At 51.0% G+C, this 26,289-nt stretch overlaps 1 protein-coding gene across 8 annotated transcripts in view; it reads right to left on the reverse strand.

Annotated features, from left to right (window-relative positions):
* COLEC11 (collectin subfamily member 11) overlaps nucleotides 1–23,480 on the reverse strand; it is a 33,254-nt gene extending 9,774 nt beyond the window's left edge. For 4 of the 8 annotated variants that reach the window (XM_069494120.1, XM_069494119.1, XM_069494117.1 and 1 more), the window contains exons 1-3: nucleotides 20,192–20,284; nucleotides 18,869–19,016; nucleotides 11,647–11,718 (exon numbers count right to left, since the gene is read on the reverse strand). In XM_069494120.1, the coding sequence (XP_069350221.1) occupies nucleotides 11,647–11,718; nucleotides 18,869–18,998 (202 nt within the window). In that variant the 5' untranslated portion in view covers nucleotides 18,999–19,016; nucleotides 20,192–20,284. Of the gene's footprint in view, nucleotides 1–11,646; nucleotides 11,719–18,868; nucleotides 19,017–20,191; nucleotides 20,285–20,612; nucleotides 20,634–22,531; nucleotides 22,574–23,328; nucleotides 23,392–23,422 lie in introns of those variants that run through there. The other 4 variants (XM_069494118.1, XM_069494113.1, XM_069494115.1 and 1 more) reach the window with 4 other exon arrangements.
* Between the last annotated feature and the right edge of the window lie 2,809 nt (nucleotides 23,481–26,289).

Consider the following 26,289-nt stretch of genomic DNA (forward strand, 5'->3'; position numbering starts at 1 on the left):
ATGGTGGCGGATGCCTGTATTCCCAGCTACTGGGGAGGCTGAGGCAGTAGGATCGCTTGAGCCCAGGAGTTTGAGGTTGCTGTGAGCTAGGCTGACGCCACGGCACTCACTCTAGCCCAGGCAATAGAGCGAGACTCTGTCTCAAAAAAAAAAAAAAAAAGAAAAAGAAAAAGAAAGAAAGAAAGAAAGAAAGAGGACATAACTTTACAATGAAAATAAAACAAGTGTCAAAGTGAAATGTCACAGAGATTAGCTGTCAAATGTAGTACTAAAAGAAATCGACATTTCATACTTAATAACCTCATATTATTGGTCAGAGACAGAAGCTCTCAGAGTTGGGGAGTGGTTCATGGACAAGCCGCACGGATATCACCTGGGGGCTGGATAAACACGCATCTACACGTTAACACGTTCCCCAAGCGATTACTATGGGCACCAGAGCTCGGGTAGGGCCCGTCTAGACCCTGTGGGCAGCTCTCTTTGAATCTCCGGTTGAGGTTCCCTCTAACCCACCCCTCGCAGGCACCACTGCGATAAGAGTTAGTGGCAGACGCACCTGGACTCCTAAGGCAGCTCTGTTCACTTTTCCACCTTTCAGAGGTGAATAGAACACTTCCAAGTATCCCGTGTGCCAGGAAATCACGTTCAGGTGTATTCATTGATTTCAACGTCACAGTATTATCATTACTGTCTGTTATGTGCTTAACCGTGTCCCTCCAAAATTCACAGGTTGAAGCCCTAACCCCAGTGTGACTGTCCTGGAGACTAGGTCTTCAAAGATACCATAAAGGTTAAGTGAGGTCACAGGTAGGCCCTGATGCAGTGGAACTGTGGCCTCGCAAGGAAAGGGAGAGACTCCAGGGCTGTGCGTGCGCAGAGGGAAGGCCACGTGAGGACACAGGAGGAGGCGCTGTCTGCGAGCCCCAGAGAGAGGCCTCAAGAGAAACCCGCCCTCCCGGCACTGCGATCTCGGACTTCCGGCCTCCAGCACGCTGAGGGACAAGTCTCTGCACTTTGAGCTGCCTATCTGCGGTATTTGTGACAGTCGCCCAAGCAGGCCGAGACCCTGTCCCTCTGCTCCAGCGGAGAAGCAAGTAAGAGTGAAGTGACACCCGCAGGTCACACAGCGACCCAGCAGGAGACTGGAGTGTCCAGTGAGCGGAGCGCAGGCTCTGCAGTCAGGCAGGCCGGGCCCGAACCCCTGTGCCCACCCGCGGACCCCTGTGCCCACCCGCGGACCCCTGGATGCGTTGCGACCTCTTTAAGCCTCGGTTTCCTCGTCTGTGAGACAGTGTCCTCGTGGCATTCAGTATCGCAGGTCACCGTGAGTGTCAGGAACAGGGTGGGCTCTTGATGACATGGATGTCACTCACACCGAGGCCTCCTGACGGCACGTCCAGGGCTCCAAACCTGCATCTCTACTGTGGACCTGGGGTATTTCCACCTCTGTGCCAGGCCCCAGCGTGCACCAAGGCCACCCCCAAAGGGCAGCAACCACGGGACGGCTGCATTTCTAAGAACTGGGGGCCGAAGGCACAGCGCCAACCATACATAATCATACACACACAAACATACACATACACACGTGAACAAATGCAAGCACACATATACACTATACACACATATGCATACATTCACATATATACATATACATGTGCATAGTTATGCAATGCACACATACATGCACATACTATACACAGACATACACATGACATGCACGTACATGCACACACAAATACACACCACTATATATGCACATATATGTGTGGACATGTACATATATGCAAGCACAAATACAAACTTATACATATATGTGCACATGTATATGCACACATACATGCCATACACACGCACCTGCAAAAATGCAGGCCTACATATATGCATGTGTGTGCATGTATATACATGTAAACATGCATGCTATGTGCACATTCATGACACCATGTGTGTACATACTACACACACATGCACAGGTCCATGCACATAAGCACACTTCTGATCCCCACACAATTCAGGGTTGTAAACCTAGCACACACACAGCTGAGTTTAGACCCAGACCACGGGGAGCAACCGGGAGACCCCTCTCGCCACACCTCACCCTCCACACCAACTGCTACACACACCGGGACCTGGTGCTGGTGTGAGCTGCTGTCTCTGATAAGAATATTCTATTCTGGGTTTCTTGGAGAAGTAGAAGAAGATGAGAACCATTAAAATCCACTGAGACTGTGAACACATTCTCTACTTCACAGCAATCCGCAGCCTTTTTTGTAGCAGACTTGCGTTAACTTGCAGGCGTTTACTGGAAACTAAGCCTTGGGCAGAACAATAAAGTTCTCTAAGGAGAGCGGATTAGAACAAGAGCTCTGACGCTTCTTCCTACTTCCAAGGTCTCGGGGTCCTCCAAATGACAGCGAGATTTTTGCAGGAAGCACACAAGGCCCCACCGCGGGCTCCACCATGCTTAGATCCCCTCCCTTTAAGCGGCAGGAGCTGCTGGCTGCAGCACCCCAGAGCGCTGGGAGCCAACGTGATGTCCCGTCCCACAGCCCATCACACGTCTGTCCTCTGGACATGCACAGGAGTGGGGGCAGCTCACAGCGGGTGCATAATTCTTACTAATTCTAATGAAGGCATCACACAGTCCCGTGAAGTGGAGACGGGACAGAAAGGGCGTTGGGATTCAGCTTTCTCAGCAATTTCTAAGGAAGGAGGATGTGCACATGACAGAGACCAGAAAGCCGCCACGGTCGCCCTCCTCCTCCTCGTGCCAGGAGGGCCCCAGCTTCTGTGATGGGGGGGCCAGGGCGGCTTCCTCACTCTCATCTTAGCATGTGTCTGGGAACCAGAGGCCAAGAAGGCTGAGACAACACGCTTTTAGCAGGTCGGGTCAGCAAAGCCACTCTCTGTACTATTTCCACACAGCCGTGGAGTCCACAAATGTGGAAATGGTTCTTATTTCAATAAACAACAAAGAACAGCAGGAGATTTCTGCCGGGCCCTTGGCCTGGCTTTGTTACTTGAGAAAAGGCAACGCAGCAGCAGGCGCTCTCTCCTGCACGGCACGCAGCCCCCCTTGCACGCTGGCCCCACGCAGACACAGCCCGCCCCTCCTAGGCTGGGGCATCCAGAGCCCGCACCCGCACCTGCCGGGCAGCAGCAGGAACCAGGAGCTGCATTTTAACGAGAGCCCTGGTGGTCCCGTGAGCCACCGTTTGAGAGGCAGAGCCCCGCCTTCGAGACAAGCACAGAATGCAGCCCAGCCTGGCGTAGCCAGAAGCCTCCGCCCATAGACCGGCTGCCCAGGACCAGGGGGGCAGCTCCCTCACCTGGGGAAGGGAGTCCGCCTGCGCACACCCAGGGCCCTCAGCCACAGGTCTCAGTCACAGCCACAGAGCTCAGAGATACTCAAAGATATTAAATCTCAAGATATTTTTCAAACAATTGGTCGAGGACCTTCGCAGTGTTAGGTTCCATGGCAGGCCCCGGAGGCACAACAACGAAAGCAACGTGGATCTACCCCCAGTGACCCACCAATGGGCAACCATACTCTGTTGTTATTTTGGAGTCACAGGTTGGAAACTGATCTGCAGGGGCCGCAGAGCTGGGAAGCTGGGGGGCTGGTGTCTGAATGGATCCGTTGTACCCAGACCATGCTCTTCCGGCTCCCGGGTGCACCCCTCCTCCTCAGGAGCCCCGTTCAAGAAGCACTTGGACATGTGCCCAGACCCGCCCCACTGTCATTCTCAGTGGAAACAGGGATGTAAAAATGGCGGCTCAGAAAGGTGAAGCAGTTTGCAGAAGCTCATGTGACTGGCAGGCGGTGGAGCCACAGGGCAAACCCTGATCCCCCGGCTCCACATCTGTGGTCTCTCCTAACTGAGGATGGGTCCACACCATCCCTAACCCCGCTTCTCCCAGCAAGCCATACTGATCTGGACATGGGGCTTGGGCTCCAGGCCTTCTCTGGCCATGTGACCATGGGCAGGTTGGCCACTTATCCTCTGAGTCTTGGGCTCCAAATAAATGAGCCCAATAGAGTGGAACTCCCAGCTCTATCATCCCATGGTCCCATTTCTACAAAGGCCCATTCCTAGGAAGTGCACTTCCTGTTAGGGAGGGCAGAAACTGCCATGCGTGACTGTGACTGTTAGAAAAGATAAATATGACATTATGACTATCCCCACTTGACAACTAAGATACCAGAGATATTAAATAACTTTTGCAAAGTCATAGGGCCAAAAAATGACACAGTGTAGACCTTTGAATGCTAAATCCCGTGGTATTACTCCCCTAAGCTGACTCCCTGGGATGCCAAATGTCACATCCACCTATGGACTCCTAGCCCTCCGGGGCCCCCACATTTCAGAAACCTTTAATTATCCAGTGGCCTCCTGAACCCCTTTCCCTCCCCTTTCCCTAGGCTGCGGCCCTGCACCCACCGTGGAGCAGCAAGGAAGCCATCTCGACAGTCACCATCCACCACATCCTGCCTCGGGCCCAACCCCCACACACGCCCACCCCTCAGTAGGTTCCTCCAAGGCCACCTTGAGCACTGGAAGCCTGGCCCACACCTGAGCACCAGTGCGGACAGGGATCTGAGCCTAAAGATGACTGCTGCCACCTGCCACTCCTAAGTGGGAGGATAAAGGAAAGAAGAAAAGAGGAAGGGAGAGAGGAATTCCTCGGAGGTTTTAAAAGAGAAAACATGCAGCTTTGGATTGGAATCCTGTTGTGTTTGTGGACCATTTTACTAAGCTCCTTTGAAAGCTAAAAATGAAGAAATGATCAAACTTTAACCCCAATCTCTACGGTAGCCAGTGTATGCTTTATGACCCTTTGTGAATCCATCAACACCATAATTAGGAACACATATTATACTATGTCACAGACTTTGACTCACTTATTTGCAGGATGGCAGAATGTGATCCACAAATTCTTGCCTTCAAGGAGTTTACAATCTAATTAGGGAGATAAGACATGCACATATAGGTGATATCAGGAAGATGGGAGAACAGGAGCTTTCTAGCATCATCCTCCTACAAAAGCATTGATTTTGAAAACTACTCATGGATGAGAGTACCTTTGTGGGAGTCTGAAAGTCCAATGGAGAAGTACCAGCACACCACTGGCGCAAAAGCTCCAACAATAGATGCATTGAAGAGAGTAAGAGCAGTTTCACTTTACCTGTGCCTCTCCTTCCCCAAGGCAGCACAGCTCAGCACCAACGGAGACCACCTTGACCCACAATCTCTCCCACAGGAGTAAGTGAAAGTATAGTGAGTGAGCACCCAGCTCCCCTAGCCATGCAGGATGCTACCCAAAGATGCTGTTTCTTTCTCACTCCATCTAGAATAAGAGGTGACTGGCAGGCATGGTTGAGTAGTTGGGAGAGGCTAGGAGCAGCGAAGAGAGGCTACAGACCCTAATAACTGCTCTGCAGGTTCCATCAGGAAGCCTGCCCACAAGCCAGTTGGGATGCTTCACCTGTGGACTACCCCAACTGATCCACAGGCACGCAAATGCTCACATGCTTCACTCCTCCCTCCCCCAGCTCTCCAAGGGCACCCCTGTGGATGGTGAGTGCAAGCATCTTACAGACAGACAGCTTGGCTGTGCAGGATGGAGAGAAGACACACAAACCTGAGCATTTCACAGCACTTCCCTAGAGAAAACAAATGAGAGGCTCTCAGCACCCAGAATGGCTTGGGATCAAGAGAAGCATATAATCTGAAGGATACACACACCCCAAAAAAGGGAACAAAGGTTATGGAGCTGAAGCATGCATAGAAAAGGTCTCAGAGAGCCTCAGAATCCCTAGCCAGGCTGTTTGGTGAAGGAACTTCTCTCCCAAAGGCAGTCAGTAAAGACTGGAGGCCAGTGTTGTGGCTCACATCTGTAGTCCTAGCACCCTTGGAGGCTGAGGCAGGAGAATCCCTTGAGGTCAGGAGTTCAAGATCAGCCTGAGCAAGAGTGAGACCCCATCTCTACTAAAAATAGAAAAAATTAGCCGGACATGGTAGTATGTGACTGTGGTCCCACCTACTCAGTAGGCTAAGGCAAGAGGATTGCTTGAGCCCAAGAGGTTGCTGTGAGCTAGGATGATGCCAGGGCACTCTAGCCCAGGTGACAGTGAGACTCTGTCTCAAAAAAAAAAAAAAAATACTGGAGGATGTGGCCCCTTCTTCAAATGAGAAAACAGCAATGCAAAACTTCAAGGAACACTAAAAGTCAAGGTAGCATGACACCACCAAAAGAAAACAATAATATTTCAATAACCAACCCCAAAAAAATAGAGATCTATAAACTGCAAAACAAAGAACTCAAAATAATTGTCTTAAGGAAGCCTGGTGATAAATGAGAAAACACAGATACACAACTCAACAAAATTAGAAAAATGATACATAAACAAAATGAGAAGTTCAATAAAGAGATAGAAACCATAAAAAAGAACCAAACAGAAATTCCAAAACTGAAGAACAGAATGAATGAAATAAAAAATGAAGTAGAGAACATCAACAGCAGACTTGATAAAGCAGAAGACAGAACATGTTAGCTCAAAGACAGGTCATTTGAAAATATCAAATCAGAAGAGAAAAAAAGAATGAAAAGGAATGAAGAAAGCCATCAAGAGAGCTAACATTCACATTACAGAAGTTGCATAAGGAGACTATAGAGAGAAAGGGATAGAAAGCTTGTTTAAAGAAATTAACAGCTGAAAACTTCCCAAACTGGGGAGAGATATGGACATCCAGGTACATGAAACTTAAAGTCTCCAAACAGGTTCAATCCAAAGAAGACTTCACCAAGATACATTATAGTCAAACTGTCAAAAAACAAAGAAAAGAGAGAATTTTAAAAGCAAGAAGAGAAAAGAAACTCATCACATACAAGGAAACCTCCATATGGCTATCAGCAAAAACCCTGTAGGCCAGGAGAGAGTGGAATGATATATTCAAAGTAGTGACAGAAAAAAAGGTTATTCTACCCAGCAATGCTGTCTTTCAGAAATGAAGGAGAAATAAGGACTTTCCCAGATAAACAAAAGCTAAAGAAGTTCATCACCACTAGACCTGTCTTACAAGAAATGTAAAAATAGGCCGGGCGCGGTGGCTCACGCCTGTAATCCTAGCACTCTGGGAGGCCGAGGTGGGCGGATCGTTTGAGCTCAGGAGTTCGAGACCAGCCTGAGCAAGAGCGAGACCCCACCTCTACTAAAAATAGAAAGAAATTATATGGACAGCTAAAAATATATATAGAAAAAATTAGCCGGGCATGGTGGCGCATGCCTGTAGTCCCAGCTACTCGGGAGGCTGAGACAGGAGGATCGCTTGAGCTCAGGAGCTTGAGGTTGCTGTGAGCTAGGCTGACGCCACGGCACTCACTCTAGCCTGGGCAACAGAGTGAGACTCTGTCTCAAAAAAAAAAAAAAAAAAAAAAAAGAAATGTAAAAATAGAGCTATTCAAGCTGAAACAAAAGGATGCTAATTAGCAGTATCAAAACCATTGAAAGTATAAACCTAACTAGTAAAACATGTACATTGGGAGGATCACACACCATGATAAGGTGCATTATGCCTGGGATGTAAGGATGGTTCAGCATATGCAAACCAGTAAATGTGATGCACCTTATTAACAGAATGAAGAATAAAAATCTATGATCCTCTCAGTAAATGCAAAAAGAACATTTGATGAAATGAAACATTGTTTCATGATAAAAACTCTCAACAAATTAGCTATACAAGGAAGGTAACTCAACACAATACAGCCCATATATGACAAGCCCACAGCTAACACCATTCTCGGTGGTGAAAAGCTGAAAGCTTTTACTCTAAGATCAGAAACAAGACAAAGATGCCTGCTCTCACCATTTCTACTCAACATAGTGCTGGAAGTCCTAGCTGGGGCAATTAGGCAAAAAATTAAAAAAGAAAAAGGAAAAAAGAAAAGAAAAGCCATCCAAATTGGAAAGGAAGAAGTAAAATTGCCTGTTTGTAGATGACCTGATCTTATATATATAAAACTCTAAAGACTTCACAAAAAAACTGTTAGAACTAATAAACAAATTCAATAAAGTTGCAGGATACGAAATCAATATACAAAAATAAGTAGCATTTCTACACATTAACAATGAACTACCTGAAAAAGAAATTAAGGAAACAATCTCATCTGCAGTAACATCAAAAAAAAAAAAAAAAAAAAAGAGAGAGAGAGAAATACTTAGGAATAAATTTAACCAAGGAAGTGTTGTCCACCTGTACATTGAAAACCGTAACACAGTCTATGGCCATACCACCCTGAACATGCTGATCCCATCTGAAAACCATAAAACGTTAATAAAAGATGCTGAAGACAGCACAAATAAATTGAAAGATTTCTCATGCTCATGAATCAAAAGAATTAATATTTCAAAATGTCCATACTACCCAAAGCAATCTGCAGACTCAGTTCAATCTCTATTAAAATTCCAATGGCATTTTTCATAGAAATAGGAAAAAACAATCCTAAAATTCTTATGGAACCACGAAGACCACATGTAGCTAAAGCAATCTGGAGCAAGAAGAACAAAACTGAAGGCACTGCACTTCCTGATTTCAAACTGTATCACAAATCTATAGTAATCAAAGCGGTGTACTAGCATAAACACGCACTGGCATAGAAACAGACACATAGACAATGGAACAGAATAGAAGCCCAGAATAAACCCATGATGCACACAGAGTCAACAAAGGCACCAACAATGCACAATGGTGTTGGGAAAACTGAATATCCACATTCAAAAAAAAAGAAATTGGATCCTCGTCTTACACCATATATAAAAATCAACTCAAAATAGATTAAAGACCTGAAGCTGCAAAACTCCTAGAAGAAAACATAAGGGAAAAGCTCTTTGACATTGGCATTGGCAATGATTTTTTTTGTATATGACACCAGAAGCACAGGCAACAAAAGCAAAAATAAACAAGTGGAACTAAACTATCCAACTAAAAAGCTTCTGCACAGCAAAGAAAACAATCAGCAAAATGGAAAGGCAGCCTATGAACTGGCAGACAATATTTGTAAACCATATATCTGGTAAGAGATCGATTTCTAGAATATACAAGAAACTCACACAGCTCAAAAGAAAAACCAAATAACCCAATTTAAAAAAAGGCAAAGGATCTGAATAGACATTTCTCCAAAGAAGACATACAAATGGCCAACAGGTATGAAAGGTGTTCAACATCACCAATCATCAGCAAATGCAAATCAAAACCATCTCACGCCTGTTAGGCTGGTTGGTATCAAAAAGTCAAAAGAGAATGAGTGTTAGAGAGCGTGTGAAGAAAAGGCGGCCGCTACACACTGTTGGTGGGAACGTAAATTAGTGCAGCCTTTATGGAGAACAACATGGAGGCTCCTCAAAAAACCAACAGTAGAACTAGCATATGAGCAGCAATCTCACTGCTGGCTACACATCCAAGGGAAATGAAATTAGCATCTCGAAGAGATACTTGCATTTCCATGTTCAGTGCAGCATTATTCACAGTAGCCAAGAAGTGTATTCCTAATGCAGCCCAGATTCAGTTCCACATTGTCCCGTGGCTCTCTGCCCTGATGTACCCTCCCTGGGTCTACCCACCCACTTGTCTCCTCCGCTGTGCTAGGTCAAGAACTGGCCTTTCTCAGCTTTGCAGCCTCCCCAAGCCCTCAGCCCCAGTGAAACACCCAATACCGCAGTCAAACCCCAGGAAACAATGCAATAAATGAGGCTATTCTGTGCGCCCATCCTTGTCAGGAGACTGAGAAAGGACATTAAAAGCACTAGTAGTCACCATGTGCTTGCGTTGGCTTTTGAGAACGAGAACAAAAGGGTGATGCTGATGAGAACGCGTGAGGACAGAGCTAACCGCTGAGGTGACAGATGGCGGAGGTGACAGCATGTGAGCGTCCACGTCAGTGTGGCATGAGGGATCTGCCACGACGTGCGCATGGAGCTCAAACGTCTTTCCTCCAAAAAACATCGATGAAGTGACATCCTGGCAATGAATTTACGACCATCTAGAATAGGGGAGATATCTATTTCCTAATGCTGAAATACAAAGTCATCTACACAAGAAAATAGACGGACACCTATTTTATCACTGTGTAAATGTTACAATGACTTCAATAATAAAATAAGTAGCACAATTTATCTACAGCATGTCCAACTTTTATAAGACGTATAGTAATGAAGTAAAAATAACGAGTACTTTGCATTTCTAAGGAAACCTAAGAACTTCATGCAGCAGGCCAGCCCTCCTCCCCTTCTCTCGATGAGAAAGCATCTAAGGGTTGAGCCCACCTGGCCACCCCTCTGCTCACCTGGCCAGCACGCCTGGCTCTGTCCCGGCACAGCAGGACTCGCTGGGGCATCCAGGGCCCCCAGGGGCTGGGTCCCAGCGACCCCTGCCTCGCCCACTCACGTATTTGCTCAGCAGACACAGACCACTCACGCAAAAACGGCGGAGAAACTGCTCTGGAGAGGGGGACGCATCCGAGAGGGCGCAGGAACTACACCAAAAATCTTCAAGGTTAACAGTTCCACTTCTATCAACTTATTCTAAAGAAATATTCAGAGATATGTACAGAAAATACAAGTACAAAAGTATCTTACACATCAAGAAGAAAAAGAATGCAGAGCGTTAAAAAAAAAAAAAAAGAAAAGAAAAGAAAAAGACATCCCAAAGAAAGAACAAAAAGACATAGAAGAAATACAAATGACTTTTAGGCACATGAAAAACTGGCCCAACTTCATTCACAATAAGAGAGAAGAAAAGAAAACCACCCTGAGGTGGCATTTCATTAATGCCCAGACCAGCAACCACGTCGGGAGGGCGTGAGGAACAGGCATTCCGTGCACTGCCTCTCAGAGGGGACACGAGTCAGTCCTTTCGGAGAGCAATTTGGCAACATCTACCAAAATTTTAAATGCCCATGCATTGTGATGTAGCAATTACACAGCTAGAAATTTATGTCCACATAAAAAATGACATATATACAAGGTTATCTGCTGTAGCAACAGAGCAAGATTACTGTCTGAAAAAAATATATATATATATATATCTTAAAGGTAATTACCACCATTTATTGAACATTTACTGTGTAGCTACTTTGCAGGTATGATCTAGTTCCTTTGCATGTATGATCTAGTTCCTTTACATGTATGACCTAGTTCCTTTCAGCCTCAGCACAATCCCATGAGCAGGCAGAATCACGCCATTTCACTCACAAGGAGGTAAGTTCAAGGTGATCTGGGGCCGTTACCCGTCTGCCCCTTTGCCAGGCCACCGCAGATAACTACACTGATCGCACTCAGTGCCCACAGGGATCCTGAACGTTGGTATTTCCGTTTTGCAGATGAGGCTTAGAGGGGGGAGGACGGCACCGAGTGTCCGGCGCTTTATTTTCTGGGCCCCGCAGGCAGGCACCAAGGAGCACTGTTGGAAGAGCACTTTCCCGTCCCTGCCCCCTAGCCTCGCCACCTGCCTCCCCGAGACCCCAGAAGGCGGGCACCTCCTCTCTGGAACCACCCACCCCTCACCCTGGCCCGTGCGGAAGCCAGAGCATCTGCCGCGGCCTCCTCCCTCCTCCGCAGAGCTCTGGGCGGCGGCCAGGGGCTGCAGGTACCTTTTTCTCCCGTGGGGCCGACTCTTCCGGGCCGTCCTGGGGCGCCTTTGTCTCCCTTCTCCCCGGCATCCCCTGTGGAAGAAGTCACATCGTTTAGCAACTCGGCAGTCCCATGTGACACGTGGAAGAGTAACAAGCACAGAGACCCCCCCCAACCCCGGCCTCCGCAGCTGCCGAGGGCACTCGGTCTCCTGCCCTGTCCACGGACCCCCCGTCCTCTCAGGGATCCTCCCTCCCGTGCCCGGCTGTCCCCCTCGGGGAGTGAGTTTGTCCCTCTGGGCTGGCTCCCAGCCTGTCCCCTGGCACACGGTGCCCCAAGACCACTCTGGCTGTGGCCTCCACCCACCCTCATGCCCTGATGTGGTTTGGAGGTTTGTCCCCCAATCTCGTGTTGAAATTGATCCCCGTGTTGGAGGTGGGGCCTGGGAGGGGTGCTTGGGTCATGGGGTGGATCCCTCCTGACAGCCCGCTGCCACCCTTGTCCTGGCAGTGATGCGTGGGCTCTCTCAGTTCCCAGGAGAGCTGGTTGTGAAAAACAGCCTGGTGTCTCCTCCCTCTCCAGCGCCCTCCCCCGCCAGGTGACACACCTGCTTCCCCTTCACCTTCTGCCTTGACTGGAGGCTCCCTGGAGCCCTCCCAGAAGCAGACGCCGGTGCCATGCGTGTGCCGTCTACACCGCAAGCCAAGTGAACCTCTTGTCTTTACCAATCACCCACCTTCAGGTACTGCTTAACAGCAACACAAACGGACTAATACACACACATAAAATCTCTAAAACACAAATGAGATTATGCTATTTCTCTTCTCAACAGACATTTAAGGCCAGGCGCGGTGGCTCACGCCTATAGTCCTAGCACTTTGGGAGGCAGAGGCGGGAGGATCGCTTGAGGTCAGGAGTTCAAAACCAGCCTGAGCAAGACCGAGACCCCGTCTCTCCAAATGATAGAAAAATTAGCCGGCATGGTGGCGCATGCCTGTAGTCCCAGCTACCCGGGAGTCTGAGGCAGGAGAATCACTTGAGCCCAGGAGTCTGAGGTTGCTGTGAGCTGGGCTGACGCCACAGCACTCCAGTCCGGGCAACAGAGCTTGACTTTGTCTCAAAAAGAAAACAAAACAACAGCAAGGCTCTCTAAAGAGTAGGACCTAACAGGCATTTTCTTTCTCTCTCTCAGGTAGTCAGAAAATCACTTCGTTTAAGCGCCATTGTCCCCAAGGGCCCAGCTGAGTGGACGCTGGGCTGGCCCAGCTCGGGCCGATCACACTTGCGCCAGGACTGGGCAGCAGGCACCCGGGATTCTCGGGGTCGTTTCTGCAGGGCGTCCAGGGCCTGGGTTGGGAAACCTCTTCACCCCCCGGCCCACGCACGCTCCCCCAGCCTCCGTCTGCTCATCTATGATGAGGATCGAATGAAATACGTCCTAGAAAACTCCATGCTGGCGTTGGCGCTCGCCGAGCTCCAGCCAGAGGGGGAGGGGTGGGCAGGGAGGTCTCCACACCTGGCCCCCGCAGAGCAGGCTGCCTGCCCCACACCCCTCCAGGTGAGGCGAAGCGCTGGCTACAAGAGTCGCTGGCAAGATGCCCCCTCTCCGGGAGGGGTGCGGAGGCCCCGTGGCTACAGGGCTGGCACCACGGCCCTCTGTGAAATCAGGTGTCGCCACAGGTCTGCTGAACCGATTCCAAACTCCCTTGCCAGCGTCTGGCGGGAGGATTGCTCAGGACTCCCAGACAGATCCATCTGCGCTTCCAGAGCCGGCCGCTGGCGCTTGGTGGAGGCGGGCGAGGCCTCTCTGGTTGGCCTTGTGGAAGACCCATGTGCTGTCCATGCCACACACCTGACAGTTACACGGGAACACATCCAGCCAACACACGCGTATGTGGAGAACACGCTTACGGACCCACCATGATGGGACACATTTCATTCTAAAAAAAATTCTCTTCTTCTTGGTAGTTCTAAAGATGACATTCCCCCCTCCCCCCACCAACCCCACGGGATCAAAAAGTACCTAAGTATGTGACTGCGAGTGGAAACAGAGGGCAGAAATCAGACTTTGGCAGTTTTTCCATTTTCGTGTGTACGTGAATCGCTAATACAGATACAGGGATGTGAAGCACCAATGCAAGTCAGAAACGTTTCGGTGAGCAAGTCTTAGCACTCCGACTTCACAAAAATTATAAAGAAACCTGTTAAATTTTTCTGGACATTGCCAGCATTTGGATTTGTTCAACAGGTATATTTCTTATTTATGACAACTAAGTGGCAGCATTTTCGTCATGGAGCAGACTCATCCTCTCACTGTGCTTTTCCAACTGAGTTTTCCTACATGCAACCACATGCTTTTAATTTTGTCGTCTTCTGTGCTGTTCCTGTAGGTTTGCTGTGAAAATACGTTAAACTATTTTTTAAAAAGCTATTTTAATCTCCGGTTCTGGGGGGGCAGCACCAAAGGCCATGGAGACCCTCGTACGGCAGGACGGTGCCCGGCCCTGTGCTGCCCTTGCCGCCTCCTCCCGGGGCCGGGACCTGCACACGCTTCCTCGGGACAAAGGCTGACTTCAAGCACTGCACGCCATAGGCAGGGTTCGAGTGTCTGCCACACGCCTGTCTCAGGGGTCGTAAAGATACATGGCCCTGCTGGTAATGACTCCAGAACAGGATTTCTACATACCTCTCCACTCAAAAATCACACGCATTTTATAACACACACCCGGGGAGCACAGTGGCATCTTCCCTGTGTCCTTTCCTTTATCAGGTATTGATGTGGGGCCGATCTCCCGCATGAGGTTCTGTTGTCAAGTTGCTTCTCTACCTGCAGAGGCCAGCATTCCAGCTGTCTGCCTCATCTCCGACTTCCTTAACAGTGCTGCTTTCTCCACTCTCAAAGAAACAAAGAAAATGTGGCCAGTGTTTACCACTCGCTTGCCTTCCTGCAAGTCATACATAAATCTGTGAACAAAAAGCTTTTGCCCAGATTGCACCTGGGGCCATTTTCAACCCTACCAGGAAGGCAACGCCAGTTATTCTCACCAAGATGAGATACACGGATGTATCTGCAGCCCATGGAGGAGGAGCCACGGACGTTCCTGGCCTGTCATCCTACCAGCCTCTGCATTGGAACAAGCAACGTCTGTAGGGACCCTCTCCCCGCCGGCCACGGCCAATGCCACAGCTCCCCAAGGCCGTGGGAGGCCAGAGAGGGAGGGGCCAGGGACCTGCCCAGCGGCTCCTCCCACAGACGAGGCCCCCGTCTGGGGGCAGAAGCACAAACCTCCCGGGCGCATGCGGCATTCGGGTCCCATTAGTGGCTTTATCAACCTTGTTTTTTTTTTTTTTTTTTTGAGACAGAGTCTCACTCTGTTGCCCAGGCTAGAGTGAGTGCCGTGGAGCTCACAGCAACCTCAAACTCCTGGGCTCAAGGGATCCTCCTGTCTCAGCCTCCCGAGTAGCTGGGACTACAGGCATGCACCACCATGCCCGGCTAATTTTTTCTATATATATTTTTAGCTGTCCATATAATTTCTTTCTATTTTTAGTAGAGATGGGGTCTCGCTCTTGCTCAGGCTGGTCTCGAACTCCTGAGCTCAAACGATCCGCCCACCTCGGCCTCCCAGAGTGCTAGGATTACAGGCGTGAGCCACCGCGCCCGGCCTATATCAACCTTGTTTTAAGGGATGACAGTTAATGATTACTTTGATTAAACCTCTGACCTTTCAGACTTCTGAGCAGCAGGCTTGCTAATATATATAAATGCTTTCCCACCCACAGTCAATTTTTTTAACCATTAAGGAAAGACCATTTTTTCCCAACCAAAGGAGCTGTCATTCTCTCTAAATGCAAAGGTAATGTGTTATCATTAGGCCCTGAAAGAGCAAATACGAGTCATCTCAAGCACAGCAGTCAGTGGGCTGCCTGCAGTATGTGGTGCGGAAGATTCTGCAGCCACGTTTGGACGAGCAGAAGTCCCGGGACCCCAAGAGCAAGCAAGGGGTGTTGGGGGGACTTGCAGGCCAGACGCTGCCCCGCGTGCTGGGCTGACGCTGGGACTCCAAGGAGACGGGCAACGGCTTCTCCGCCCCAGCTCTGAGCCTGGCCCTGAAATGCCCAATAAATGTGCATCCAATGACTGGTGACCGTTAGTGTGCCTATTCCCCCCGCAAAAGCAGGAACTGTATTGCATTTGTATTTTTTGCTCCATTGATAATGCAATTCCTGACACATCAGGTATAATGAATCCTTTTAGACCCTCTTCTAGCCCCTCGGGCTCACTCTCACCTGCTGACGCTCGCTGGACGCCGGCAGGTGAACATCTGATCTGCTCCCTTGCGGGGCCGGTTGCCCGGGACAGCGTTAGTGGTTTGTAAGTCACCGTCCAGGAGCAGGAAGCAAGGGCTGGGTCCCCCGCCCGGGTCTGGCCTGAAGCCGGCAGGGATGGCTGGAGGCACAACGCCCACCTGCGGTGACACGTAATGACTCCCAGACATCCCTGTCGAAGGGGCATGGAGCTACCTACCCCCACGGGCTCCCACCTCTCTGCTCTCACGGTGTCACCTTGTGTTAGCGTCACAGTATCTCTGTGAGGTCGGTGGCGTTGATACTGCATTCCTGTTTCACAGGACAAGCACACTCCCGGGCAGCGAAGCAGTGACCAGCGCAGACCTGGACAAGTCTCTGGCTCAAAGGGGCCCTCAAAGCGTGCTTGACAACCGGGAGACATCTGAATGTTGATATTGCCTTAATTTTACATTTAAATTGTGAAATCTGCTAACTATAGAACGCTCAGATTGCTACCCCATGAACATTTGTAATCATATGTCAGTCTACGCTCAGAGATGGCCACTGCCATTAACATTTTAGCATGCTTCCAGCCGTATTTTATGATTCTATATATTTGTTGGTTTTGTTTTTTGTTTTTGAGACAGGGTCTCGCTCTGGGGTCTCATCATCACAGCTCACTGTAGCCTTGAACTCCTGGGCTCAAGCGATCCTCCTGCTCCAGCCTCCCGAGTAGCCAGGACCACAGGTGCGTGCCACTGTACATGTTTGGGTATTTTTAAATGAAATTATAAAGGGACTATTAATATTTAAAATTTTGTATTCCACTGTTGTAGATTTTTAGCTTTAGAAAACACTGTTTTAGGCCGGGCGCGGAGGCCCATGCCTGTAATCCTAGCACTCTGGGAGGCCAAGGCGGGTGGATTGTTGGAGCTCAGGAATTCGAGACCAGCCTGAGCAAGAGCGAGACCCTGTCTCTACTAAAATACAAAGAAATTATGTGGACAACTAAAAATATATATAGAAAAAATTAGCCAGGCATGGTGGCACATGCATGTAGTCCCAGCTACTCGGGAGGCTGAGGCAGGAGGATCGCTTGAGCCCAGGAGTTTGAGGTTGCTGTGAGCTAGGCTGATGCTACGGCACTCACTCTAGCTCGAGCAACAGAGAGAGACTCTGTATCAAAAAAAAAAAAAAGAAAAGAAAAGAAAAAAGAAAACAATTTTTTAGCTTTAGGAAACATTGAATCTTTCTGTAACAATAAATATACATTGAAACCACGTATTAAAATCTTCTGCTTTGGGCACTCTCAGCCCTGTCCTGTTTCCCAGCCTGCGTCCCTCCCACACCTGCTAGAGAGGTGGACCCCACACACATGTGAGACGGTGGCTCATGGGGACCCAGGCTGGTGGCCACCTGGGGAGGTTCCCCACCACAGCCCTGGGGAGGGTCTACACAGGAGCCGGCCCCAGCCCAGCCCCAGCTGGTGCAGAGCCCAGTGGAGGGACCTGCAGAACTCCAGGGGCCCGTGGCCAGGTGGGGCGTGACTTCCACAGCCGACATCTTCCAACACGGGCCTGGAGGCCCCACTCACACACCCACACACGCCACCACAGGTGCCAAACCTTGAGAGAGGCACACGCCAGGCAGTTTGCGCTTCCTCCAACCCAGTTAACAATGCTGAAAAGAAGGTCAGCATGTTTATCACGACTGACGACACAAAAGCCAGGAGGCTTGTTTGGGCTGCAGGACTGTCTCCTTGGCTTCCAACTACAGGGCGAAAACGGAGGAAAAGGAACCTTCTGAACAGGCCTCGTTAGAGAACTTCCTGGCCTCCTGGTCCTAAGCCAGCACCCGCCCCAGAGAGGGACGTCCTGGCAGGACCGCAGGGCCCAGTGTCCCGCTGCCCACGACGGGCAGCCCCAGCTGTCCGGCCTCTGCACCCTGCAAGAGGTCCCATCTTTATATATTAATAGTATTTTGCACAACACGGAGGTAAGTGCAGCTTGTCTTTTCTGGTGGTCGTTTCGAGCAAGGGTTTGACAGCTCCTCAATGTGCATATCCACTCTTCTCTCGTGTTTTGATAAGAAGAGGCTGCAGCCTCCCCACAAAAGGCAGCACCTCGTGGGGACAAGTAGCAGCCCCCGTGGATGGGGAGGGGCAAAGCCAGAAGTAACCATGCACCCTCCCCACACTCTCAGCGGCCACGTGATTCCATGCCCGGCAGCCACGCACCCCTTCGCACCCCTCGCCGGGTGTGGGTGCGGCTGTCCCTTCTTGAAATTCTTAACATTCAAACAAGGGCCCCACAAATTACGTGGCTGGTCCTGCCGAGGAATCGCAGGGTTTGGGGGTCTCCTCCCTAGGCTCTGTAGAAACGGGCGGTTTTCCTGAATGAAGGCACCACGCAGGGGCTCGGACTCGGCAGCCTCAGGTCTTGCCGCACGCTGTGCTTGCCCACCCGACCTGCACGGCCGACTCTGTCCGGATGTCGATTATAGACAAAGCAGCAAGAAAAAATTTCTTTTGGTTTTTAAAATAAAGAATATTGAGAGCTCTTGGGAACAGCACAGGAGCCCACATGGGTCCTGAGGCAAATTGCTACATTTATCTGAGCCTCAAAAGCCCTTATCTGTAAAACAGACCCAACGAGAGCATCTCCTGCCGGAGGACCCCATGAGACCACGTGGGCAGTGCCTGAAGCAGATGTCGGGGCCTCCGACAGGTCCCTGTGCACGGGGCTGGGCTGCAAACAGACAGCTGTCTTCAGGGTCACACAGTCCACGGCTCAAGAAAGTTTAGGCTTCACGCAGCCCAGCCCTTGGTTTTACAGATGGGGAGACTGAGGCCCAACGGGGTGAGCACGGTTGCCGGGGTGGTCTCAGTGCTTTCCGCTGAGCCACCCCCGAGGCTGCTGACGCGGCCTGGGGTCAAGGAGCGGCGCCGGTTACCTTTGAGGCCGGGGACCAGGATCTGCACGGAGCAGGCGTCGTCCGCAGGCTGCTGGGGACGTCCAGACGGCAGCAGCGACAGGAAGGCCAGGCCGAGGACAGCGCCCGCGAGAGCCAGGTCCCCCTTCATCGTGCAGGACGTTGACTCCTGCTCGGAGGAGGAATGAACAGTGACGGGAATTCCAGGGGGCAGCTCGTGACAGGAGCAGGCCATGCACACCGGGTCCCCCCTCCCTGGGCCTGGGCGGGGGTCTGGGGCCTCCCCCGGGAGGTGTCCCGGCAGCCCTGGTCAGGCACAGCCCCAAGCAACGGCACCAGCGGAGGCCTGCTGTGTGGCCCCCACGGCTCCGTCCGACCTGCAGAGCAGCAGATCCCAACAGCGTGGAGGGGACTCTGCACGGCAGCCGTCCCCCCACCCCCCACCCCCCGCCCTGGCCACAGAGCCGAGCTGTGGGGGGCTGAAGTGCCAGTGGAGCCCAAGTTTAAGGGTTCACTTTGCAGGCGGGAGTCCATGGCCAGGTGTGGACAGCCAGGAGACAAGGCCACCAGGGAGAGGGCAGGCCCCCCTCTGCAACCCAGCACCCTGGGGGGGCGGGGCGAGAGCCCAGGGCAATGGGGCTCCTGGCTGTTGCCTGTCCCAGGAGGGGCAGGTGTTTGTTGCCCCCTTTGTTTCTTCAGGAGGGACATTAAAACTTTGGAAACAGAGAGGGCAACGGAATCTGCTAGGCTTGGAGGAGGCTCAGGAAACAGAGGGCGCGGGAAGGGAGGGGAGAGGGGAGAGGCTGGACAGGAAGAGGGGAGAGCACAGGACCCAGCACAGCAGAGAACGGGCAGAGCTGAGCCCAGCCTGGCTCCGAGCGAGAGCGGCAGCCACTCAGAATCATCCAAGGGCCGCGCTCCCCGCCCCCCAGCATCCTGCACTCCCCACTCACTCACGCAGCGTCTGTGGGCGCCGGCCTGTCAGGCACAGCTCCAGGCACTGGCAGGAGAGGCGGTTGGAGGAGACAGACAGACAGACAGACAGACAGGGGAATGGGAGCCTGGGGAAGAGCCAGGCAGGGCGAGGTGGCCGGGGACGCCCTCTGCTATTGCAGAGATAGTCGCCACTGGGGACAAGCGTGTTCAGGGAGACCCATGGGTGTGAAAACCCTGAGGCCTGAGGCTTGGGCTTGGGCCCAGAGAGGGAGCCGCCTGGGCAGGAAGAAGTGGAGCCCTGGGACAGCAGAGGAAAGCGCTGTCCCTGGCTGTCCCCCTGGTGACAGCTCTGGGTTGCTCTGAATGAGACAGGGGTCTGGGTTGGTGGGTGGCTTCTTAAAAGGGCACCTGGTTCTTTTGAGGCTGGACTTCGGGGGTGGGGATGGACACCAGGAGACCGCGCAGGGGCGACTGGGCCAGCAGCTGAAGGTGATGAACGAGGTCAGGTCTGGGATAGCCGGGGAGCAAACCTGACGGGTTAAGTGGAAAAACAGAGGGGGCCAAAGATTAAAGCTTTTGTTCTGAGCAAGCAGGTGAGCGGTGCAGCCAGCTACAGAGGAGGCCGGCGTGAGGGGACAGGGATGGAGTGCTAGTGGGGTTTGCCTTTCTGAGTCTGAGCCGCCTGTCAGGCTCCTAAGCCAGCATCGCAGACGCAGCTGGGCCCGGTGGACGGAGCAATGGCTTGGTTTGCAAGGCCGGGGGGCCACAGCGCCCTGCGTTCTCTCCCGTCCGTCCCAGGCCAGCCCTCCCAGCCCATCGTGAGGGTCACCTTAGCTGCTGGAGAAGGCCGTCCGGAGCAGTGGGATTCTCGCATCAACAGCCCTGGGAGCCTCATTGGTTCACTGCCTCGTACAAAAGCCAGGGGAGGATGGTGGGACAGATCCCTAAGGCCAAGGTCCCATCCAGTCATCAGAGCTTATGGCCCCCAAGTCTGCAGAGACCCCATCTCTGGCTGGCGTTGGCCCACCTTTAGGACCTGAACTCCCTGCTACTCGAGGAATCCTCCCAGAAATATGTGGAAGGATCAAGGCGCCCAAGGACACCCACTGCCCCCCGCCGTGGACGCTGCCGCTGTGGCAGCCGGTGGAAAAGCTACGTCTTGTGATCAGCAGAACCTGTCCCTGCAGCATGAAGGGAAGTCACTGAAATCCCTCTGCCAGCTCTGAAAAGATCCCCACTACGCTAACAGAGGAAAAGATTACGTGGAGGTTGTTTGACAGTGTCACAGCCGTGAACATTAAATGTGCGACGTCCACGGAACACCAAGGAGACGGTTACACGGAAGGGAGGGAGGGAGGGAGAGGCCAGAGCAAGTGCCGGAGCACCCGGGCTCACAGCGCTTCCCTGCCGCAGTTTCCTCTGTCACAGCCTGGCGTGCGAAGGTACAGCCGCCTCCCCTCCCTCCCGTCCAGGCTCAGGGGAAAAGAGACTCGGCAGCTCAAAGTCACGGGCAGAAAGCCGATGACGCCTGCACGTGCCAAGCCCACGTCTCAGCGCCTGCTCTCCGAGGGCCCAGTTCAAATGCGGCTCCTGCTCCCGCCTCAGACGCAGGGCCTGTGCCGTGCCGTGGGGCCTGCAGCCCTGGCATCACGCTGCTGTCCTCGCCCTGAACTCCCAGCAACCTCGTAACAGGGCCCGGCGAAGGCTGCAGCGCGACCCGCTTTTCTCCCGCTCTCCACCACCGCGCACTTGGCTGCTGCCTCCACGGGGTTTCTGGTTCTCCCCGGGGTGCAGCCACCAAAGCAAAAAGAAACCCTTACCGCCCCCCGCACCTGTGCCGAGGCTGACACGTGCTTTTGGTATTTGCTGGATGCAAACTGGGTTTAGATCTTGTAAAATGTCTCAAAAGCTGACGTGGGGACTTCCTGTCCAGTTAGAAGTGATTCTGTCCGGAGACACCCAGGTGTTCGGCAAGACTTGTGATGCCCTCGCTCTGCATTAGTCCCGAGAGGGGCTTCAGAAGAGATCGGCCGCCCCCCCAGGAAGGGGGGCAGGCAGCAGGAGGGAGAAACTCAGAATAAACGAACGCTGGGACTTCTCGGGCCCTCATTCACTCACTGACCCACCTGCCCGTTCCAGATTTCCTGCCTACTTTCCAGCGACAGGCCGAGGTGCGGCCCAGGCCCTGCCCTTGGGGCGCTCTCAGGCTCGGTGGGTCCAGCGGGCAGAAGCCAGGGCAGGGGGCGCAGGAGGAGGCACCCACTAAGGAGCCCCTTCCCCAGAGCGCCCGCTCTCCAACTGCCTTCTGAGAAGAGGAATTTCGTTTCATAAACAGAGAAGCCACAGCTACCCCCAGGGTCTCTTTAAGAACAACATCCTTATCTCCCCGCGGGGCCAGGACGCCAGGGCTCTCCCTTCAGTGAAGGAGGCTGGCGTTACACACAGGGAAAGGGGATTCAATGTGGAATCCTTAGAAGAAATACGTTATAAGAATGACACAGACAACGGAAAAAAAAACGTGACTTAAGTTGCCAAGCATGCAAGTTGATGTTCTCATTAGGAATCCACAGCAGGGCCCAGCACCTCGCAGACACTGTAACTGTCTACTGAGACCCCTCCCTGGAAGCATCAGGGGGGCTTGTTCTGCCGCAAACTGGCCCCCACCCCCGCCCGGGGCAGCGAGGATTTCCACCCACAACACACGTTCTCCTCAGCCTCTCACCGAGACCACAGCAAGAAGAGACTTACCCCCTGCTGGTCTTTCCCTGGCTCTAAGCACGTATCTGTTCTTGTATCGGGAACAGAGATTTTTCAGCATTGTAGGTAAAATCGAACAGCTGTGAGAGTTTGGGGCACTGCTCTGCCCACCACCAGCCCGGGCCTTTCCATCAAAGTAACAATCCAGGTATGAACATGCGATGGCTTTTAAACCTCATCATTTAAATTTGGAACTGCCACCCCACTCCAGCTCTGAGAAGACAGCCAGTTCCTCAAGCTAGGTTGTCACGGCAGGAGGTGGCCGCCCTGTGGAACTTTTCTCTCTTCCAGTTTCTGGAGACAAGGAGACCCCACTCGTATCAGATGCCCCACCTGAATTCGGACAGTCCCTCCTTGGAAGCAGCCGCTGCGAGCGCACCCCCCTTCCCCCCCCCCCACCTGGCTCCCCATCACTGAGTCCGGCAGAGCTTCCGGCCACCCGCAGAGTGATGGCTGTCCCCCCCACCCTCCGCCACCGCTGGGCCCCTCAGCTGATCGACCTCCAGACGCCGCCCAGGTTCTGGGACCAGGAATTACACTGTGGTTTGGAATTGAGACGGCTGCTCCCTCTGGGCCCGGGCTCTTCGAATTGTGTAACCCAGGTGGGTGTGACCCGATCACCTGGTAACTCGGAGCCATCGAATCTGTCCCCACGGCCTCCACGGAGTTTCCCGCAGGAACTACTGAACTAACCAGACTTTGGAACTCTGGTGCCTGGCGTGTTAAGACTCGATCTTTTGCCTGGACTGAGAACAAATTCCCATCTCCCGCCTCAGCCCGATCCCTACCTTGATCCCTCAGGAATCCTGCCTTCTGTCCAGCGTCTGAGCACCAAACCTGGGTTCTGCGCCCTGGGGCGGCCGCCCGGGCAGCGTCTGCCACCTGAGCACGCGCTAGGCGAGGGGCGCGTCCTGACCGCCACTGGCCCGCGAGGACACTGCGCCCGGGAGCCTCATGCCTGCTATTTACAGGCGCGGCCGCGGTCCAAGCGCAGAGGGAAGCCGCGGCCTGGGCTGCCGGGCAGCCCAGCAAATCAGGCTGGGCGGCTGCAGTGTTATCTGCAGGCCGCTTCCTGTTTGAAATCCATCAGCTGTCCCGCAGGGAGGGGGTGGACAGAGTGTGGGAACATCCGTGATGCCAGGTTGGGGGGCAGGGCGGGACCCTCCTGGAGAGGCCCCTAACTCCCCAACCCAAACACCCAAACCTGTCTCAAAAAGCCTTTCTTTTCTGATTTTGTTTTTTTTTTTTTTTTTTTTGAGACAGAGTCTCACTCTGTTGCCCGGGCTAGAGTGCCGTGGTGTCAGCCTCGCTCACAGCAACCTCAAACTCCTGGGCTCAAGCGATCCTCCTGCCTCAGCCTCCCGAGTAGCTGGGACTACAGGCATGCGCCACCATGCCCGGCTAATGTTTCTATATATATTTTTAGCTGTCCCTATAATTACTATTTTTAGCAGAGACAGGGTCTCACTCTTGCCCAGGCTGGTCTCGAACTCCTGAGCTCAAACAATCCGCCCACCTCGGCCTCCCAGAGTGCTAGGATTACAGGTGTGAGCCACCACACCCGGCCTTTTTTTTTCTTAATAAGCGTGAGTATTGTAGAAATTCAGAAATGTATAAAGAAGGGGGTAACAATCACCTGGCATCACGTCAGACAGAAATAAACACAGCTGATGTATTTCCATTCCTTTTCTTCCATATGGGATTTTGCTTCCCAAGGCAGTAAGCACTTGACCAGTGTTTGTGGAGACCCAGCCCACAGTGAGACCCAAAACCCACTACGCTCACTCATTTAAGTTTCATTTAAAGGAAAAACACATCAGAAATGAGTCCTAGTCGGGGTTGGATGGATCCAGTTTCTGTGCAGCCCGAACCCTGCATGTTTTAGGGGGTGGGGCGCCTTCTAAGAAAAAGATACACATAAAATTATGATCATAAAAAGCTAGGTTCAAAGGTGAATATTTATTTAGCGTGAAAAATCATAACAAATTTAAAATGTAAACACAGACAAATTACATACAAATCACAAAATCTATGAAAGAGAATGGATTTATTTAAAACATATTAAAGTCATACATAAATTTGACAACTTAGACAAAACGGACAACTTCCTACCACAATGCCTGCAACATGAAATAGATAATTTAATAGCCCTGTAACAATTAAGGAAATTAAAATGCAATTTAAAAACTTCCCAGAAAGAAACCTCTAGGCCAGACGGTTTCACAGGAGAATCCACCAAATGTTTACAGAAAAATTAACACCAATTCTACACATCCCCTTCCAGAAAACAGAACAGGATGGAATATTTACCAATTCATTTTGTGAATTTGTTATTACCCTGAGACCAAAACCAGAGACAGGACAAAAGAACCACAGACCAACAGCCCTCATGAATATATTAGTGGGTGCAAAAACCCTTAACAAAATATTACCAAACAGAATTCAGCAATATATACATAGATTTATAAACTGCAACCAAATGCGGTTTCGTCCAGAAGGCAAGGCTGGGTCAACGTTCAGAAACCAGTCAACACAATCTACCACATCAGCACCCAGAAAAGTCACATGGTCACATCAGCTGAGGCAGAAAAAGCAACTGGCATAATCCAACAACCTTGGAACTCTCAGAAAACAGAGGTAGAGGAAGAACTTCCTCAATTTGATAAAGAGCATCTCTGAAAACGTCTACAGCCAACACCACACTTCACAGTGAAAGAGTGAAGGTTTCTTCCCAGTCGAGACAAGGCAAGGAGGTCTACCCTCACTGTTCTTATTCAACACAGAGCTGGGAGTTGTAGGCATGACAACAGGCACGAAAAGGAAACAAAGGCATATAAGTTAGAAAGGAAAAAAGTGAAACTGTTCCTTGCTGCAGATGACGTGGTTGTCTACTGGGAAAATCCCAAAGAGTCTACAAAACGTGCCTACAACAATTAAATGAGTTCAGCAAGGTCATGGGACACAAGATAAACATTAAAAAAATCAATTGTATTTCTATAAAATAGCAATGAATTTGCAGACACTAAAATTAAAAACAATGTAATTGACAATTGCTCAAAAAATACTTAGGTATAGTGCAGGGACACAGACCAGTGGAACACAACAGAAAATCCAAATATAGAACCATCCTCATATAGTCACCTAATTTTTGACAAAGCGGGAAAGAATATACTCTGGGGACAAGAATCCCTATTCAATAAATGGTGCTGGGAGAATTGGTTAGCCACTTGTAGAAGACTGAAACAGGACCCACAGCTTTCACCTCTCACAAAAATCAAATCACGGTGGATAACAGACTTAAACCTTAGGCATGATACAATCAGAATTCTAGAAGAAAATGTAGGAAAGACTCTTACAGACATTGGCCTAAGCAAAGAATTTATGAAGAAGACCCCCAAGGCAATCACAGCAGCAACAAAAATAAATGAATGGGACATGATTAAATTAAAAAGCTTCTGCACAGCCAAAGAAACAGTCACGAGAATAAACAGACCACCTACAGAATGGGAAAAAATTTTTGCATACTCCTGATAACAAGAATCTATTTAGAACTCAGGAAAATCAGCAAGAAAAAATCAAGCAACCCTATCAAAAAGTGGGCAAAGGACATGAATAGAAATTTTTCAAAAGAAGATATAAAAATGGCTAACAAACATATGAAAAAGTGTTCAACATCTCTAATCATCAGGGAAATGCAAATCAAAACCACAATGAGATATCACTTAACCCCAGTGAGAATGGCCTTTATC

Source organism: Eulemur rufifrons, chromosome 19 (assembly GCF_041146395.1).
Source record: "Eulemur rufifrons isolate Redbay chromosome 19, OSU_ERuf_1, whole genome shotgun sequence".
Lineage (NCBI taxonomy): Eukaryota > Metazoa > Chordata > Mammalia > Primates > Lemuridae > Eulemur > Eulemur rufifrons.